Source organism: Falco rusticolus, chromosome 7, assembly GCF_015220075.1.
Source record: "Falco rusticolus isolate bFalRus1 chromosome 7, bFalRus1.pri, whole genome shotgun sequence".
Taxonomy (NCBI): domain Eukaryota; kingdom Metazoa; phylum Chordata; class Aves; order Falconiformes; family Falconidae; genus Falco; species Falco rusticolus.
Window position 1 is genome coordinate 61447238 of NC_051193.1, and position 19724 is coordinate 61466961.

The 19724-nt window shown below is 39.7% G+C and overlaps 1 protein-coding gene across 3 annotated transcripts in view; it reads right to left on the minus strand.

The window, feature by feature from the left end:
• SNX6 (sorting nexin 6) overlaps positions 1-17751 on the minus strand; it is a 29405-nt gene extending 11654 nt beyond the window's left edge. Inside the window, exons 1-10 of one of the 3 annotated variants that reach the window (XM_037395079.1) lie at positions 17664-17751; positions 17458-17505; positions 11982-12086; positions 11043-11153; positions 9368-9489; positions 7277-7400; positions 5874-5969; positions 4458-4563; positions 1355-1430; positions 24-63 (exon numbers count right to left, since the gene is read on the minus strand). In XM_037395079.1, coding sequence (XP_037250976.1) covers positions 24-63; positions 1355-1430; positions 4458-4563; positions 5874-5969; positions 7277-7400; positions 9368-9489; positions 11043-11153; positions 11982-12086; positions 17458-17505; positions 17664-17669 — 834 coding nt within the window. In that variant the 5' untranslated portion in view covers positions 17670-17751. Of the gene's footprint in view, positions 1-23; positions 64-1354; positions 1431-4457; positions 4564-5873; positions 5970-7276; positions 7401-9367; positions 9490-11042; positions 11154-11981; positions 12087-17457; positions 17509-17663 lie in introns of all 3 variants that reach the window. The other 2 variants (XM_037395078.1, XM_037395080.1) reach the window with 2 other exon arrangements.
• Between the last annotated feature and the right edge of the window lie 1973 nt (positions 17752-19724).

Below are 19724 nucleotides of genomic sequence, written 5' to 3' on the forward strand. Positions count from 1 at the left end.
TAAAAAGTTTTCATAGTACATACCCTTGTTTTGTCAAATAACTCTGACACCTTCAGAAAAAACCTGCACAAAGGAAACAGCTTATATTAAAACATTAATTTGAACAGTCTCGTTACTTTCTAGAACTCAAAATATAATCTATGACTGGCAATAAAGACTGTAAAGCCACTGCTTAGACTTGTGATTCACACAACTCAGACAACATAATAGTTTCAAATTGTAGCACTTCAAACATCAGGGAATTGTACAACTTCCGAAAAGGCAAGGGACAAAGCAAGCATAATGGATGGATGTTTTTTACTAAAGAATAACGGCACAGCTCCTCAGGGATTCTTTATGCTTCTGTGAATTAAACTCCAAACACCACCACTCTGGTTAATGTAACAGTCCTTACACTATTATCAAGCATCCTTCACTCAAATTGGAATGTACTTCACACAATAAACATGACGCGTACCCTACTTCAAATTCAGGGAGGCTGAGCAACAATGTGGCACATCTTCACCACAGGAGACAATACAAGGGCTCAGCGTAACAGCAGCCTGAATTACAGTCAAGTCGTACCATGGTGACACAAGACAGACGCAATTGCTGATGGACCCTAACAAACTACATCGACTCTCAATACTATAATCAAAGTAATTGATATGTAAGCTATCACCACATTTGGAAGTATATCACTGTAATTCAGGTAAATTAATAAAAATAAGTTAACTTTCATACTATTCTCTTACCTGTCATCACACCAACTCTAGTAAGTGTACATGTTCACAAGCATCAACATCTTTAAGCTAGTTAACTAAATTCTACTTTCAGATACACCAAGCTTCATAGTCAAGCAAATCACGGAAAGGTGGGAAGACAAACACCTGTACATACAGAACCTCTTCTATTTTCAAAATTTTAGGGATCTCTGTAGACTTCTTTCTTTTCCTAAAGGCAGTAAAATTGCCAGAACAGCAAAACTATTTTTCAAGATGTTGGTACAGGGAATACCCACAAAAATCAGTATACTCGGGCTGAGACCTGTTCTTGCTGCACATGTCAAAGCACTTAAAACACTTCAGCTGGTGAAAGAGTTGGGTTGTTTTCTTGTTCTGTGAGGACTGCTCCACCTTATCTGTGTAATTTTCTACAAACTGCAGAAAACAGCATTTTTTCCAGACAAATGTTAAAGCAAAATTATTAAAGCAGACAGTTACAGAAATTAAATACTAAAGAAGAAAATCTCTTAATGTGATACAACTATAATAAATACTGTTTTTCTCATAACAAGAGAGCTACCAATCTCAGCATGTCACCATTAAGACTGCTACTTAGCAAATTCCCCCATAAGTTATTAACAGTATCTTACTTGCATATATCTGTGGAGTCCTGCGTTCCTAATGCATATAATGAAGAACCAATTCTATTATAGTCATCTGCCACATCTAGAAGAACAAAAAAGCACTTGTTTTACTATTTCATTCCTCTTATTCCTGAAAATTTTGAAGTTCCTCTCTTTCTTCAAGAGTAGATGTTTTTCTAAAAGGAATATGCTTTAACATAAAAGCAGAAATAAAATTTCAATCATGTCACTTATTATGAAGGATAACTTCACACAATAAATGTGGTGCTCTCACCAAATCATGAAGTCCGTAATTTATCTAGAAATATTTAATATAATGAGCACCTGCTTCTGCTGGGTAAATTTATTGTGCAACTTTTATGTTTTATTTTGGTGAAAGGTGTACAAACTCGATGGCTGAAGTCTGAACAGACATCTGATTCTAAAGCCTAAAGCTATTTGGAAAAAAAACCCACAATCTAAGAATAACAAAGGATAAGTCTGTGTACCTGAGAGCAGAAAACTGAATGCAAAATCCAAACTGTAAAAATACAGTGCTATATGCACAACACCTCTTCTAGCACACACCTGATTTTCAGGAAATTCTTACCTCATCAACAAGCGGTCACTGGTTGAAGCAGCATTAGTGTTCAAGCATTTTAAACAATGAAATAAGAAGCAGGGTTTATAAAGATGGCTGCATAATTTGATCGGTGAGGTATTGCTATATAGTAATCATAAAAATAAAATCTTTGCACTCATGGCTTTTTTAAAAAGCATTTAGTATAAACTCAAGTGGAAGATGAAAATGCTAACAGAGCCACGCAATGACAGGAAAATATATTTGCTCAATATTTTTGAAGTTTATATGCCTTTAAGCAGTTTGGGGTTTTTTTTGTAAGTACCACAACCTTGTTTTAACAGATAAGCGGGTCACCTTCCAACCAATTAATTACTCCATACATCCCAAGGGAATCAGTGCAGTTGGTTACAGTGAATGGTATTAGAAAGCCATTAGCCTCCCCTTCTATTCCTCCCATTTAGACATAAAAATAGATTTTCTGCCGGAAATAGGAAGTCAGTATCTTTGCGAGCCCTGCAGCTCTCTGTCAGGCCTAAGTTATCCATAAACTACAGATTGCTCATTTCCAAAATAGGATTCCCAGGCCGTTGCTCTACTCCCCTAGCCAGAATTTCAAAAGGTGCCATTTGTCCCAATTTGCTGTTTGATAATATCAAAGTTGTCAATAAGCATCCTAGGCGATTTGAGTCTGAAAACCAGTAAAGCTTTGTCATGAGTTTGATCAATCCTTTCCCATCTGATCCTCTACAACCTAATTTCTAACAATTTTCTGGGTTCTACAACGTGAAAGTTTCTCACTGCCTAAATTCTGGCACCTAACTACCTGTGAATGAAGTTCAGTTTTCATTTTAAGAAAGCAAACACCAGAAACCATTTCAGGTGGGAACCGAATGAAGACAACACAGGGTCCCTTAGTACTTCACTAAGCCATAACAGACTCCCTCCATCTCCTACCACAAATACTAAAGCTACGAAAGACTCACTCTTCACACAACAGCAAGAGAAGCATCTGGAGAGCTTAGTAAATTCTTGGTTTAATACGTCATTCAATATCCACTTTACAGTCCTTACCAATGGAGATTCATAAAAGGTTTGTGGTCTGGTTTTGTGTGAACTACATTACTGCATATCGCGGTTTAACCCTGGCCAGCAACTAAGCACTGCACAGCTGCTCACTCGCCTCCCCCCATCTCCTGGGGAGGAGAACGGGGAAAAAGGCAAAACTCACGGGTTGAGATAAGAACCGTTTAATAATTGAAATAAAACAAAATATGGTAACAACAACATTTGTAACGAAAAGGAAAAGGAGAGGGAGAGAGGAACAAAATCAAAAAGGAAAAAAACCAAGTGATGCACAATACCAATTTCTCACCACCCACCGGCCAATGCCCAGCCAGTCCCCGAGCAGCGATCCCAAGGCCCCGGCCAACTCCCCAAGTTTATATACTCAGCATGACATTCTGTGGTATGGAATATCCCTTTGGCCAGTTTGGGTCAGCTGTCCTGGCTATATTTCTTCCCGATTTCTTCTCCCCCTCCAGCCTTCTCGCTGGCAGGGCCTTAACAACCAAAAAGTCCTTGACTTTTACTTAGCAACAACTGAAAACATCAGTGTGTTATCAACATTGTTCTCATACTAAATCCAAAACACTGCACTGCACCAGCTACTGAAAAGAAAATAACTCTATCCTAGCTAAAACCAGGACACTGTAGATAGCAAAGACAGACTCTGTGAATCAGACAGAAACTTCAAGAAAGTAGACAGAATCTATTAGTTCAATTTTGCCTTATCTGGGCACAAAAACCTAAAATCATGGGCAATAAAGGTCAAATTTTTCCTGAGCTTCTCAAAACTCACTAATTCTAAACCAAAGATTTTCCATTTTCTCAAATAAATGCACTGCACATGAGAAAACTATCCAGAGCTTCCAGAAATCATGTTAGTTAGCACTCAGCTCAGGAGGAGAAATCAATGGCTAAATGGAAAATTTCACCTCAGTAAGAAAAGGGAACCCACAAATCAAGCAACATACACATTCCAAGTCTTCATTCTAAAAGGCTGCAAAATGTAAGCCTGGCTTCCCGGTCTAGAACTAATGGCCCAAATAGGAGTTTGCTGCTCAGCAAGGTAATGCAATGCCTACTGTGCCAAGAAATTGCACCCTGATGAATGCAAGCTCATCCAATCAAGAACAAGTTTGTTAGGAGTAAAATCACATATACTGTTATATTACCTATCTTTACACTTTAAAAACTAAGAGTCAGACTTCAAAAAAAAATATTGCATGAAGCGCGTTCCTCTTCAAAGAGACAGCATGAAGAATCAAGATATCTTCAGTGTCACATTAGGCTTTCCTACTCCATCCAGTCTATTGCAGCAAAGGCTAAACTTCGAAAGCCAGATTAAAACTTAGACTATCCAAAGACTACACTTGGAGAAATTAATTCCCTTTTTGCATGCAAGAAGAAAACTAAAAATTACTGCTCCCCACAAACCACTTCTGTACACTTTAACTAGTATTATTTTCACCCTATAAAAAAACTCACTTTTATGTGATCTTGTCATTTTATCAGATTTGGCAGAGGCATCTTTGACTCTGTTGTGATATTCTACAAGGAATGTTCTTTCATGTTCAAAGAAGTCATCCACATCCTACCAAAAAAAAAAAAAAAAAAGAACAATTTAAAACCCAGGATTTCACTCACTCTGTACAGAGCAACTGCAGAGTAAATTTGCCTATACTGCTGTAACATGAAATACAATCTATTTTTATTGTCTAAAATGCCATTTCTGTAAATTGATTACTTCACTTATTTTATCACAATCTGAAGTTTTACGAAGAATTTCGTAAGAATTAAGAACTCGTAACAAGCATCTTAAAGGTCTAGATAACTAAACCTGAAGTGAAGGAAATAATTTCACTACTAACTACCACTTCAGTGACAGAAAAATAGAATAAATAAAAAGACATCTACCTAGAAAAAGGGGAGGGGGGGGAAGACAGACACCCTGTGTCCACACAGATGCTGCAGACACAACAAAGACAGTATGAACACCTAGCTCAGAAATGTTGATATTGATGACAGATTTCTTTCAAGTTGGTAAACATAGGTAAATTTTAATATTTTCTGTATTACAATGAGATATTTGGTTTGTATTTATTTAAAAACCCCTCTAAAATAGCACAGATGCTCAATACCACAGAATAGCCTACAACATGAGCTTTGAACAATGTGCTTAGGAAAACTGCTGGTTATGTTGAGTTTGTATTTTTCTCCAAGTCATAATTAATGCATGGTTATACCCACTTCCCAGCAGTTTCAAGACTCAAGATTTTACAACTAGAAACTTTAGCTCCACTAATTTGCTTGCAATTGTAAAGTTACCACTAGAAAGAAAGGAGATCAAAATCATCTGCAGATTTTATGCTTGTTATAAAAATAGTCTTTCGACTTCTGGAAAAGTCAAAATGAAATTGAATTTTCATTAATTTTTTTTTTCTTGGTCTCAGTTACATTCTGGCACCTACTGGGAAAAACAGTATCACCACTACTGCTGCTCTTAGCTTTGAAACAGTAGAAGCATACTACAAGGCTGGCCAATATTTACACTGTTCACAACTTCTGAGCTGCAGCAGTTTCAAAGCTAGTGTACCTTCCCACTATATAAAATGACAGGCTAGAACAAAAAACAGATTATCAATTACGTATGGATTCAAAAATGCTTAACTTCATAAAAAAAGTACTGAAAGCCCTCCCTCACAGAAACAATCTAATACCTCTCAGTTATCTCGCATCCAGGGCCACAGGTCCTTTCCTATGCTCTGCCTCTAATTCTTAAGCTAGATATCAATACAAAAAAAAAAATCCCTTTTTTGTAGTTATGTAAAATTCTTTTTCACTAAAAAAAGGGGACAACAATGTTAATACATTTTAGATCTTGATATGTTAAGCAGTAATCACCTTTACTCCTGAAACAATGACACCATCTGCTGATTTAACCATATTTTTAAAGAAGTCTTCAAGTTTCTCTTTCTTATTTTTCCCACGAACACTCAACTGAAAAACAAATTCATTTATCAAGTTAGTTCATTTTCTGGAGGCAAGAAAAGCTTTAAAAAAAACACCCAGAACTATATACCACAACTTGCTACTCCTAAACCAATTTTCCTGCTCTCTGCGTAGTCTTACACTCTGTATTAATGGGACAGGGCACCATGCACCCAGAATGACAGACTAACTCATTTACTGCACTGTTCTTTATCACCTAAAATACTATTCCAGTATATAAATATTTTTTTAAAAAAACCCACACCTTCTAGCACCTGCAGATAATACCAAATGTATAAGGCGTACATTTCAGTTATCAATAATACAGTATTTATCATACATGGTATAGCTGTTGAGCTAACCTAGTATAACCAGGTTTTGCTTTTTTAAGTGTAGAATAGCAGATCTCTGATTTTCAGACCACAGAAGCATTTACCCCTCACAGCACTGAGGATGATGTTGGCTTCAGCCTCGTCACTCCCTTCCTGTCCATCTAAATTTGTCCAGTTTAGGTAAACTGAGTTCCTGAACCAGTAACCATTTCTACATCGAGCAACAAGAGGATCCTCTGTTAACATACTTGGAAGTTAAGCATGTACTCAATTGAGCCAGTCTTTGCAATGACTTCCTCATCACTCAATGCTGATTTCTGCGATTTTAAAAAGCAATTAAAATGTGTTTGCACAATATTAGCAACCACTAACTGCAACATCAAAGAGCTGTTATAAATCCAGAGTCCTCTCCATTACCTCAAAATTAGATAGTAACTCAGTACGTAACATGTGGATAGCCAAATTAGTCCAATCAATATCTAGTAAAAAAATTAACCAAATTTTCACCTACATTACTAACAATAAGGCTTTACTTATCAGAACATTTAATTAGAAATCCTCTCCAGCTTTGTTAGCAACAGTATTTAAACCATCATTCCAAATCCTAAAAATTAGCATTCCATCTTTGTTGCATCATCCTTCCCCACAAAAAAAAAAAAAAAAAAAAAAGTCAGAGTGGACAAGTATAAACATCACACAAAATCCCCACCAAAAGCTAACATTTGTAATCCAAAACACAGTGGATTCACATTAGTATTTTTGATGCTGAGGCTACAGCACATAGTGCATTTGGTTCCCCAGGTGACAGGAAAATGAACACCTACAGACTAAATGAATTTCTAACTTCTACAATACAAGTATGTCTGGTATGAAGGAATTGATGCAATTTGCTCCAGGAGGTAAAGCCCTCTTAATCAATTTTCCATCCTACCATAAAAGTACATCTTGATTTTTCTTGCCAGCAACTCAGTTTTCAATACTCACATCCTGATTATATTCCAAGAATACATGGAAATTTAAATCTTTTCTCAAAATAGGATGTGCTGCCACGCGACACAAAAACACTTCATGCATTGCAACTGTCTTCTTGAATATTGCCAAATATTCACTGAAAACAAGAAACAAGATTTATGTAAGAATTTCACGTGAAGCAATTAAGTTTGATAAGCCTACTGAGCAGCTTTTAGAGACCCTCAGTAAGGATACAAAATTATAAGTTGATATAGTAGAGGTTATCACTACAATATTTTACATATACATAAATAAATAGTACAATGTTAATACTAGGGGGAAATTTGAAGCCCGAACATATTACAGACTTTTAATGAAGACTCAACAAATACATTCTAATTTTTAAGGCTAGCTAACACAGACTTGTTTGCTCAAAGTGTAACCTCATTTAATTGTCCTTTCCCCACACCCCAAAAATCAAGAAATTAAGATACAGACTACAGTCACTAAACACTATGTAGCTGATGTGCAAATTCCTTCCTCCCCATCTCCATCCCCTTGCCTATTTGCACCCTCCTTACTTATTTAAATGTTCACGTAGTTTTGTTAGCTGTTTAGATAGCTGTGTTTTATTCCATGTTAAAGCACCTAGCCTTTTTGGGCCGAAGCTTACGTGGATGACTTGCTTCATAGTGGTTCTAAAAGTGAAATTAAATGCTGCATTTGGTAGGTACAACCAAAAAAAATAATCAAGTTTAACCATGACAATCGCATAGTTGCCCATTTCAGCCAACTCATTAAAGCAATTACTCATTTGTGATTTAATTAAGAGGAAGGCATACTTATCAATACAAGTTTACTAGAATTAATTTTGCTTTGCAAATTCATTAAGACGTAACTTGTCTAGAAATGAGGAAGGGGCTCTCTTCCCCATTCTGACATCAAATGGTGAAATGATAATCAACACTTTTGCTTCCACTATGTGCAAGGAGGGTAAGATTTACATACCAGCAAAACAGCAGGGCCAGTGTTGGGAGATGTTTGATCTCAGTGAGAGTAGTAGTCATTCAGTGAAGACAAAAAAGGAGGATGCAGAGGATGGAGGTGGCAGTAGAAGAAACCCAAAGTTTTCTGTGTTATCCAACCCCTAACCAGACCACAAGAGAATCATGATCAGGGCCGCTGGAAAACCACAGATTCTTTAAAATCTATAGTGTTTTGCTAATTTCCAGTTTTCTGCATATGAAGTGTATATCTACTCTGCCATAAATTATGTAGTACATAACACTAACACAGAGCTTTTTCAAGACATTTGCTCACAGCAGCTGGAGTTCGGAGAGAAAGCAGCAGTTCTAAGAGTTCTATGTACTTTTCTTGCCAATTCAGAGCTCTTGATAGACGCAGTCTAGAAGCAGCGTAAATATACACTTGAAAACTGAAACCAATGACAGGAAAAAGATCAAAGAAGTGAATGCATGATAAGGAAAGTGGATGAAGCAAGGAGAAACTTCACTGTGTAACTCAATATGGAACAAAAAAGCCTTAGAGCAGATATTTCAATATACATTAAATTCACAATAAGGGAAAAATATTATTTTCAGGAAGTATATTCTCCTTGTGCAAAAAAAAAAAAAGGGAGCATCAAAAGTATTTTCTAGTAACCTCTGTATTTCTTGAGGATTAGAAAGTTGGCATTTATGTTTACAGTACCAACCACATGCAGAAATCCCTAGTTCAATCACAGTATGTATAAACCTTAAAGTCTCATTATGCTTCTAAAATGTGGAACCAGAGCTAAAAAAGATAGAGGTTACCTCCTCCCTTTGCAGGTGTTCTGTGAAGAAAAGGATCTAACTAGTTTTTCCCTTATGAAAGGATTGCTCAAGAACAAGCTGATTTTTTTTCCTGTTTCAGAAGATCTTCCATGAAATTATTTCTACAATTTTCCTAATGGCTCTGATCATGATCACTAAGATAACCCTGGTTATGCAACAACTAGATTCTCAAGCCTGTCCCTCACAGAGAACCATTCCAGTGAAATCAGAAACACAGGACAGCAAACAGCACTAAATGTTGAGGGATATAAAAAAATACAATTAAAAAGTAGTAATCAAGTCTACATACGCCTCCAGTTCTTGTTTCATCTTGGTGAATTCTTCTTTAGTCATTGATCCTTCCCCTTCTCCAAGTTTCTGCAACTTCTCCCTTGAGGCATCAAAGTCAGGCCTGGGTGGTGCTGGTGGAATCTGGAATTGAATCACATTTTTTTTAATCGCTCATCTTCTCAGCCAAACAACATCCATTCAGTACAGGAACTGTAGATTGCCTGCAGCTTTTTAATATATAGCTCTCTCTTTCATCACGCATTACAGCACTTATGAATAAAGTCATGAGTCAGACATGCTGCATTACTATACCAATGTTGGCCAAGTGTCTGTGAAGATTACTAAAGTATTAACTAGTGGCTTCAGTAGTTTAATTACCACCTAGCTTTCCCATTACAATGAATTAAAACTTGAAATCATTACTTTATAATTAGTTTTGTTTTAGCTTATTTGGTAAGGACTATTTCTTGTTCAAAGAAAACAAATTAATTTCACAATTGTTTTCACAATTCGTAACTCCCCAAAACTTAAAACCAAAAAACCATTCCATATTGTTTGCAGGCACTAGCTCTTTCTTGCAGCACCATTCACATTAAAGATATATCTGTGGAAATAACGAAGCACACAGTAAACAAGCCTCTAGGTTGATCTTGTAATACAGTACATTAGCATTGAAAGAGAAAACATTGCATTCAAGCTAATCCTGAATTGCTATCGGTAAAAGGGACACAGAACAAAGCTAAAATATGCTTAAATTTTAGCTCACCGATGTTTGTCCATTACATTAATGAATTAAGAAAAGAAAAATCCAGCATCTACAGTTAACTGTCTGAAACTAGTTATTACCCCCCTGAAGGTCTAGTCACTTAAAATAGCTTTTCTGACTAAAAAAAAAGACTAGCTCAAGAATGGTATGACACATCACAGATTACATTGATCATAATGTACCCACTAGTCAATGATAAATATGTGTTTACCTTCCAAGTCAGTAGACATCCCCCCAAACACAAAATGAATACTTGACTTTCACACCAGGATGACAAACGTTCCTATTTGCAATTCAAGTATGAACAGCAGCACCCATTTTTAATAGGAAGTATCATAAGGAGACAATTTTGGGACCTCTGTTGCCCAGAGGCCTGAAATAAACTTCAAAACATAAGTTTTTGTGTATTAAGGTTCTCTGTAGTTCTAGATGGTATTTGTGTTGGTTTTTTTCCCCCTCCAACTAATTGATGGTAAAATGATTCTGATCTTCATAATGAAAACTGGAAAAGTCTAATCACTAGAGTTCAGTTACTGCACTCTGCTATTCCAGCTAAAACAAAGGCAACATGAAACTTAATTACAAGTTAAACATTAGCTTGCAAAAACAATATCACCAAGTTATACAGTTCACCTATCTCCCACACTTTTAACAGACTGGACTAAAAATACACTTGGATACAGAGTAAACTACTCAGTCCTTGGGAGTGAAAGACAAGAAAGTATGACAACCTACAGGAACTTTCCTCCAAGCTTGCTTCAACTATTAATTTTGTGTAATTGCATAAAATGGAGTACTGGAGATCTGATCTTAGAAGGAACGAACATTTGCCATTTCTATTGCACATAAAAGCACTCGTAAGTACTTTTGATACAGCCAGCCAACAGAAAACAGTGTACACAAACCAAAAGAGCTGCACGATACTTACGATATAGCCAGCATAGTCCTCGTTCTCAACAAAAGAATCATGAAGCCAAATGAACTCTTCATGTTGCCGGACAACAGAAAATTCATTTTGTTTGAAATTTGGTAAGGAACTCTAGAAGGGGAAAAGGAGTAAGAATTACAAAAAAGAAAACCAATCACCACCATCACCACCCCAAAAAAAAACACAAACCAACAAACCCAAACACCAAAACAGAAAAAAAACCCACAATGTTTTTCAATACCATAAGAAAAACACCTTAAAGGAACAACAAAAATATCCCTGTAAAAATAAGCCAATCATCCAAGTAAGGATTTGACAAAAAAAAAAGTTCATATAGCAGTAATTACCCATCTTGATTAGTGCAGCAATCAATTGGAATGGGCTGTCCAAAGAGGCTGTGGAGTCTCCAGCCTTGAAGATATTCAAAACCCAAATGCACAAGTCCTGAGCAACTGCTCTCATTCCCCCTGATTTAATAGTGGGGACGGAACTAAATGATCTCCAGAAATTTTATTCAACCTTAACTATTCTGTGCTTCTGCAATCAATAAACATTCAAAACAAAAAAAGCAGCAAAACCAAAATCCAGCAGTAGCTAGAAATGATTCTTCAATGTAATTCCATTATGAAATACATCTGAAACTATGGCTAATTAATAAAAAATATACTGAAGAATACTGAGGTATATTAAAAATTCTACCTGCAAATACGCCTATTAATAAGCATGGGAATAGCATGACAACACATCAGTACAAAAAGCTGAACATCACCTTTTTCTAAATAGTTTTTTAACCTCAACTTTTTAGTGATCTTTTTCTTAAGCACTGCAGCTACACAGTCTCTTAAAACATGAGATAATGCTCCTTTAATTTCCTTTGGATTGTGTTACACTTTTTTCAATAAGCAGAAGAAAATGTTTAGCACAAACCCAGGCTTTTACCTTTGTATGGACGGTGAATTTCACTTTGTCCCTCTCACTGAGTGCATCTGAGATATCCACTTGCAGAGCAGCATCAGTCTGGAGATCTACATTTATTGCTCTAAGCTAAACAAAGAAAAAACTATTTAGCTTAGATTTTAAAAAACAAAAAGTTAATTATACTTCCCTTAACATCCCTCGAGAAGAATCCTGATGCTGTAATGCTGAACATCCTTAAAAGACAAGACAGATTATAAAAGCCCCAACATTAAAACATTATTTCCAGCAGAAAAAGAAATACCAGCAGTATTCCTTATGGCACACATGACCATACAAATAATTTCCTTTACCATACTCCTTGTTAGTGCACTATTTTTGTTTCTGTGTATGGTCAAGACAAAGTACATGTATGGACAGCAGCAAATTCAGTAGTTTTCTCTCTGCGTTCCCACCACTCCCCTGAACTGACAACCTGCTTTAAGTAAACATTCTTGTAAAGGTACTAACAGTTGGAAAGGTACTTTTAAGGAGAAAAGTGGTCCTGTATTTCAAAGAAGCAGGAGCTATTAAAGACCTGGTTTACTCACATTGTCTTACACTATTCTTTTGTTTAAGATGTCCCATGATATACTGAAAAAGCTTAAACAAAATGATATCCTGAACTTCACAGAGCTACGTCTCTTGGAAATATTTTTCCACAAGACACGAAACCTGAACTCTCTCACAAAATAATTCCGAAGTTACACTGAAAAGAAAATGAGATAATGATCAAATGTAAAAAACCTGAAAGATTATCTCAGCACTGCAACGTTTGGCAGTAACTGGGCCAAAGACTTCAACAGTAGTTGGTGAAACTAACTCATCTAAACCCCAAATTCAAATCCCTTCACCTTTGCAGCATTGTTGTGCTAGAGCAATTTGTCCCACGACAGTTTCATTATCAGGATCAATAGACATTTAGAATATGTTTACAAGTACTAAGGCTAACTGAAATCTTCTCCAACTGCATTGTCAAAAATTATTTCAATGTCATGCTCATGAATAGTGAGACACTGTTTTCTTTGATGTTGCATTTTTTTCTAGAAATATCACATTCTACAGTACAGAAATGCTCTTCCATACAAAGATACAGACTTTTTCCTGCAAAATTTTTCAGGACTGAATTTTGAAGTCCGTGCTCAAATATCAGCAACACAAAGTACAAAGGTTACACACGAGCAGACTTTGAAGGTAATGCTGCAAGGTACTGTAACAGCTCTAGGAGAGAAGCATCAACCGCCACATCTTGTTTTCCCAGGTTATCTTAATCCTGATCTTAAATCATAGTGGCCAGCTCTCACTCTAGTTTTCTTGTTAACCTCAATACATGGACAACTTTGCTGCTTACATAGCAGCAACCAGACTAATATATCTTAGAATTAGCATATTAAACCAAAATCATACAGTCTAGCATATTCTGCTAGGCTAGTAAAATGTAGCAGTTCAATAGCTACTACACAAACAGTAACAAGCTTTTCCATACAGCAAAGCTGGAAATCATTAAAACCACCAGGGTAACATATTCACACGCATGGTTCAGGAATCCCTTTTTGTTTTGTCTTCCCAAGGTTTAGGGGGTCACTGCCTCACACAAAGGCATATTATCATGCAACAATCCACTGCAGATCACTTCTCAGAGGCAGAATCTCTTAGCTCCTACTGTGTTTCCAATGTGCTTAACGTCTAATTTAGGAAAGAAAAATATAATCTGACATACCGATGTCTGCCTTATGCCATGACACCACATTTTTCAGCTTGTAAAAAAGTTTTTAGTGGTTACATTGTCGGGGGCACTGTTTGTTTTCTCTGGTCCTCCAGAGTACATTAATCTCAGCAAATAATCTGGATTATCTAAATGGTTATTTTGTAGTATTTCACAGGTCACAGAAACTAATAAAATGCTTTTTTCTTCTGTATTTTAAAAAGTAGTACAATCCAAAATTCTAACATTCAGTCTAAGAGCTGTCAAGTTTGTCACTGGTCTATATGCAGTCTCTAGTGCAGCACACCCTGGCCATACACACTTCTCACAACTTTAGAAACAAAATGCTTATCTGTGCTGAGAAAATTAATAACTACCTAAACACGACTACTTCACTCATGATATACAACTGTAAAGGACTGTTTAATTTATACTGAGTTAAGTTTGTAACCATTTTGAAGAGCCTAATCATATGTTAAATTATGCTGTGTAGCCTGACTGCCAACAGGGAACATTTTCATCTGCAATGGTAATGAAGCATTTATGAAAGGTGTCAAAGACAATCAGAAAGTTGAAGGACTTTAAATGTATTCATGTGACACAACGGTTCAAGTTGCGTTACTGGGAATTAAATTCACAAACATCATCATCACACAACAAACTTAAGCAATCTCTTCATCACTACTTCCAAAAGAAAACCACCTCCAATGCATGGTTTTCTAGTCACGATGGGAAAATGAAAAAATAAAATGCTACAAAACCTGATCTGGATGAAAACTGAAAGTACCTTAAATTCTGGAAAAAACGGAGGTTGCATAGAGTCCCTTTGTATCTACCTCCCTGCTCCTCCCCCCTCCCCAGGTCTAATACATTCAACACAGCACAGTAATTTTATGCTTAGATACATACTCTACGCCCATGCTGAACTACTTGCAAAACAAAAGCCAATTTAGTTTAGCTGTTTTCCAGTTTCCTATGCTATACCAAGAAAGTATCTGTTTTATTCAAAGGGTCTAGAAAATACCAGAAGCCAAAACCAGGGCTAAGCAGTATCACAGTATTAAAAAAGAACACAACACAAGGAGAAGCTTTAGCACCTAAGCTCTTACTCAAGGATCAATTATACTTCAGATGATAGTGGAAGGAAGCTGGAAGAGACAAGAGGAACAACCAAACATAACATTCCTCTGTAAAGTCATCTGCCAACAACAGTAACTTCTATATTCTAAGCTCTTTCAAAAGTGTTAGAGAAAAAAGACCCTTTCTTCAGTGGGGTCTTTACAGGCAGATAAATACACAGAGCAAAAGAAACAAATTATACTTCTACAAGATTACAAAGTATCTTCACAGCATTAAGTTTCTAGCAGACCTGTTGTAAAGGATAGCTCATTTCCTCTAAGCGAGTAAAACAAGCGCATTAGCCAAGCCCTCTAAAGTTTATATAGATATAAAATACACAAGACAGTACTAGCAGAACAATACTATATCACCTTTCAAAGGGCGTATTGTTTACATTAGAGACAGCACAAAAAAAGGCCTAACAGGAACAGAGTTACTCAAAGTGAACTCAATACTATGTTCCTAAGTGAGATTTAGAAAAGCAATTCCCTCAAGTTCATTTTAAGCCAACCATTTATAATAAGTTCCTTCTACAGACCACCCACTGCTGCTTCCTCAGAGATGATTCTCAGTGCTCTGTTTTACAATTCTTCAGAAAAGGCTCCATATGGTATAACACAATTGTTTGAGAATTACCGTTCTGTGTGGCATCAGCATAATTTCAAGCCCTCTTTTCATCTCATCATCCCCACATCAAACTTAACACAACTGTAGCTGACCAACATGATTCTGAAGAGTTAAAAATGCAGTTGTCATAGCAATACCTAAATTCTAGAGGGGAAAGAGTACTGATTCTCAAAACTAAAAGCTCAACTACTCTAACCAGAAGTTGCCATCCACACTTTCAAACAAAGGCTTGACCTGCTCATTTTTTAATCAGAGGAAGGCGACAAATCAGAACCAGGGAAACACTTTATGAAAAGCTGTTTATTTTTACTACTGCTACTAAGAAACAAAAAAAGTTATTTTTTTTTAAAGCACAGCAAATCCATTCATAAACAGAATAACAGTATTGCTTTTGATGAGATTTTCTGTATCACAATCAAAATCATGCATATAAAAAGCTGGGTTTAACCCCAAGGATTTACAGCAGTGAAAAAATTAAAACCTCAGAGTGATTGAAAATAAAACCTAAAAAAATTAGGGAAAGGCAAAGGGTGCTGTTGTCGTTTAATTCCTCAGTGCTAGATGAAGATGGAGGGAAAAAAATAAATAAATAATAAAAAAAAGGCTGCACTTGGCCAACCGAGATGATGTAAGTTGTCCAACAGCACAAACAAGACTGCTAAGAGATTTCTTAAGGCTTTCAAATTACCCTGTGAACTCCGACTACCTGTAGGTTTAGAGGGAAAATTGATAACCAACCAATACAACAAGTTTCACATGAGATCAGATCTGCATTGCTATGTTCTACCTGCACCTTCAGACAAAGACAACTGCACTTCAATGCCTGTTCATAAATAGCAGGGACAACCTATGTAAAATACAACTCCATAGTTAACAAGTTCTTCAGTCCTTGTTCTGAACACACTCAAAGGACCACAATTCCCATATCTCTTTTTTAACCGGTGTTCTTACTAAAGTAGCTGTATAATTAAAGGCAAAAGCTCTACAGTGGCCAGCATTGGCCTAATACAATACTAGAATTCCTCTTTTTGATTTCTAGTCATAAACTGGAGCATAAAATGCACTGAATTTCTATCATGTGCATACAGTCAAAAAGTACTTAACATCATATCTGACACCTGAGTACGGCACCCATGACAAAGGGGTATACCAACAGAGCGGTTTTCAGATTTTGTATTTTTAGTAATATGCTGGATGTAGTCACTTTACTACCCAGCAACAGCCAAGGCAACCTAAGCCAACTCAGAAGTCGCTCTCCTACCTTGCCCAGAGCCAGTCTTTCTGAAGAAACTAACTGATGGGGGTAATTGGTCTGAGTAAGTTATACAAGATTAGCTGATTTGTTGCTTAAGTGAGGCAGGCAAGTTAAAGATGGATGCAGCAGCCAGATGACAACTGAAGGCCACAAACAGCAGGGCAGAGAAAAAGGTTTTCTCAGCAAGCAACATAATTTGTGGCATCCTGTCCCAACAAGAGAACTTCTTTGCAATAAAGAGTTTATTATGCAGCGTGTGCCTGCCATGTAGACGTCCCATTGTTATCTATGGGAGAGCCTCCAGGCCCCAGGAGAGGAGGGAGAGCAGCAGTTCCACCTAGGCCCTGGCCCTCCATCAAAGATGGAACCCGGTGCTCCCCGCACGGCTGGCCGACCCGCCAGCCCCACAGCCCCGCCGGGGCGGGGGTCCCACCCGTGCGGGGAGGGGCACGGGGGGCGCACACGCAGCCCCTCCGGAGCCCGAGGGAACTGCCCTTCCAAAACTTGGGTGACAGAACAATGAAAGACCCAGGGCAGAGCCCCCTCAGGCCGGCAGGAGTTCCAGAGGCTGCGCTACTTCCACCTTAGCGGGCAAGGGGCCCGCAGCCCAAGTGCCCGCCGCCGCCCGGCATCCCGGCTCCCGCGGCGGGCTCGGGCCCGGCCGCGGCTGAGGGGCCTCCGCCGGAGGGGGCCAGCCCTGCCCTCCCCACCCAGCCCCGGCGCCCGGGTCCCCGACGCCTCCCCGCGGCACTCACCCCTCGGTCCTCCTCCGAGAGGAAATCTGGGCCGTCGTCCGAGCCTTCCTGCTGGGGGCGAAGGGGAGGAGGCGGAGCGGGCCGCGGGGGCGCGGAGGGGCACGGCCGGCGGGCAGAGGGGGAGGGGGGGAGACAAAGCGCACAGGTTAGCGACCCGGCCGCACACGCCCGCCCCGCCCCGGCACCGCGGCCGCCCCGAGACCCACCATCATGGCTGCTCGCAGCGCTCTGCGCCCGCCGGCCCGCCCGGAGCCCAGCGCCGAGGCGGGGCTGCGGCGCGCGGGGGCGGGGTGGGGCGGGGCGCCCGGGCGCGCGGGGCGGTGGCGGTGAGCTGCACCTCTCGCGAGGGAGCGGAGGGCGCGGGCCGCGCGCGCCTAACCCCCGCCCCGGGGCGGGGGCCGCTGAGGGAGCGCGCGGGCGGGGCAGCGGCGGGGAGGGGGCGGCCGCCGGCCCGGGGCTCTCGGCGGGCAGGGGGGAGCCGCCCGCCGGCGGGGAGGTGGCGGCCGCCTCGGTTTCCCCCGTTGCTGCCGGGGTGTGCGCTGGCCCGTGCTGCGGCGGCCGCGCTCCTGGGGCTTCGCTGCCGGGTCTGGCGAGCAGCGCGGCCCTGGCGGGCACAGCGCGGCCGCGCTTCGGCGGGGAGCGCTTCCCCCGAGCGCTGTGCACAAGCGAGAGCTTTGCACAAGCAGAGCTCGGGCGCCTGGCACGCCGAGAGCGAGTGTGCAAAACCTCCGAAAATGCGCGTAACGGGGACAGATGCTCTGCCGGCCCTGGGCCTTAATCACAACCGATGGCTTCCGTGCTGGCCTGCGCCTCGTCCCATCGTTCCTGTCAGAGACGCACTTCGCAGCACCAGCCCTTCGCCAAGCGTGTGTGAAAGACACTACACAATCACACAGTGCTAGAAATTAAGTGGTTTCTAATGTGCCTTTGATTTATGGGCAGCTACCTGACTCAGATTGATGACTGCCTTTCACTCAGATCAAGAAATGGAGGCATTAGAGGCCCTTTTGTCTAATGACAGCAGAAAACACCAGCATCTACAAGCTAAACTGAACATACGCGTGGAGGGTGGGGAGTCCGTGCCTGGGACTGCGTTTTGGTTTGGATCAGAGCTAGAACAGCCAAGAAACAGCCTCAGGGTGGGGTTTCATGATCATTGTAAACTGATCTAAGTGTGTGCCATTGCCAAGAGATGGTGGCAGGTGTGGACATTAGCGCTCCCATGGGCATACAGTCAGACAGATGAGGATGTTGATCCAGCTGCAAATTAATCCTGTAACAAATTATTGGTTTCCATCAGAGTCCACTCCATAATCCAGCCAAGCCCATAGTTACACAACCGCTATTGGGACAGGACCACCACTTGCCACAATAGCATTGTGGATTTAGACAGGGCTCAGCCGATCAGGAAACTATACGTTGAGAAACGGTACTCACGCAGCCTCAAGGTAAGTGAAGAGAAAGCTTTGTGGGCTCTGTACTGCTTCAGTGTGCTTTGCAATTTGGAAATGGAAATTGCCTCTTGGAAACTGCTCTTAGTACAGGTGCAGAGAGAAGCCTTTGAATATGCAAACTGTAAACAACTAAAAAACCTGTTCTCTAAACCGTTTTCACATACGCTGTCTGTTTCTGTCTTGATACAGACGCATGCAACATCATCCAAAGTACTGACCTACTACTCAGGTCAAGAGAAGTAAAAATATTTTAAAAGGTACTGAGGAAGTGTATGTGGCCTCTGTTTAAGCACTGATCTTGTCATGCTGAAGGGGTAAAGACAAAGTCGCACAGGGAACTGATTTCCTGGTGTTCACCTGCATGTGTTAGCATCCTGTTCTGCTCACAGTCTGGGCTCAGTACCATACTATCACTTCATCTGGCAAACATCTTTTTTTCTGGAAAAACTAAAATCAGTGACAGAACAAGCACGCTTTTTTAATGTTTATTGTTAGTACATTTTTGTAGGACCAAAGATCCCAAGTCAAAGAGTTGAGAAAAGGCTTCACAAGTAATAAAAAGATAATTAATTCCCTTTTCCAAGAGACAGCTAAGCAGTCCAGCTGACTGGCATGAATCTGTCAGGATGACTGTCTCAGGTGCATCTACAAAAAGTGAGGTTATATTGTTTTCCAGTGTGGCTCTGGGAGCAATTTGGTCATGTTTTAGTTGACATGGAGGCTGATGAGGGACATATCGCAACACAACAGCAGTACTGTGGCTGTAAAGGTGGTCTGTACCAAATGATACCAAATCATTAAAAACCAATACTA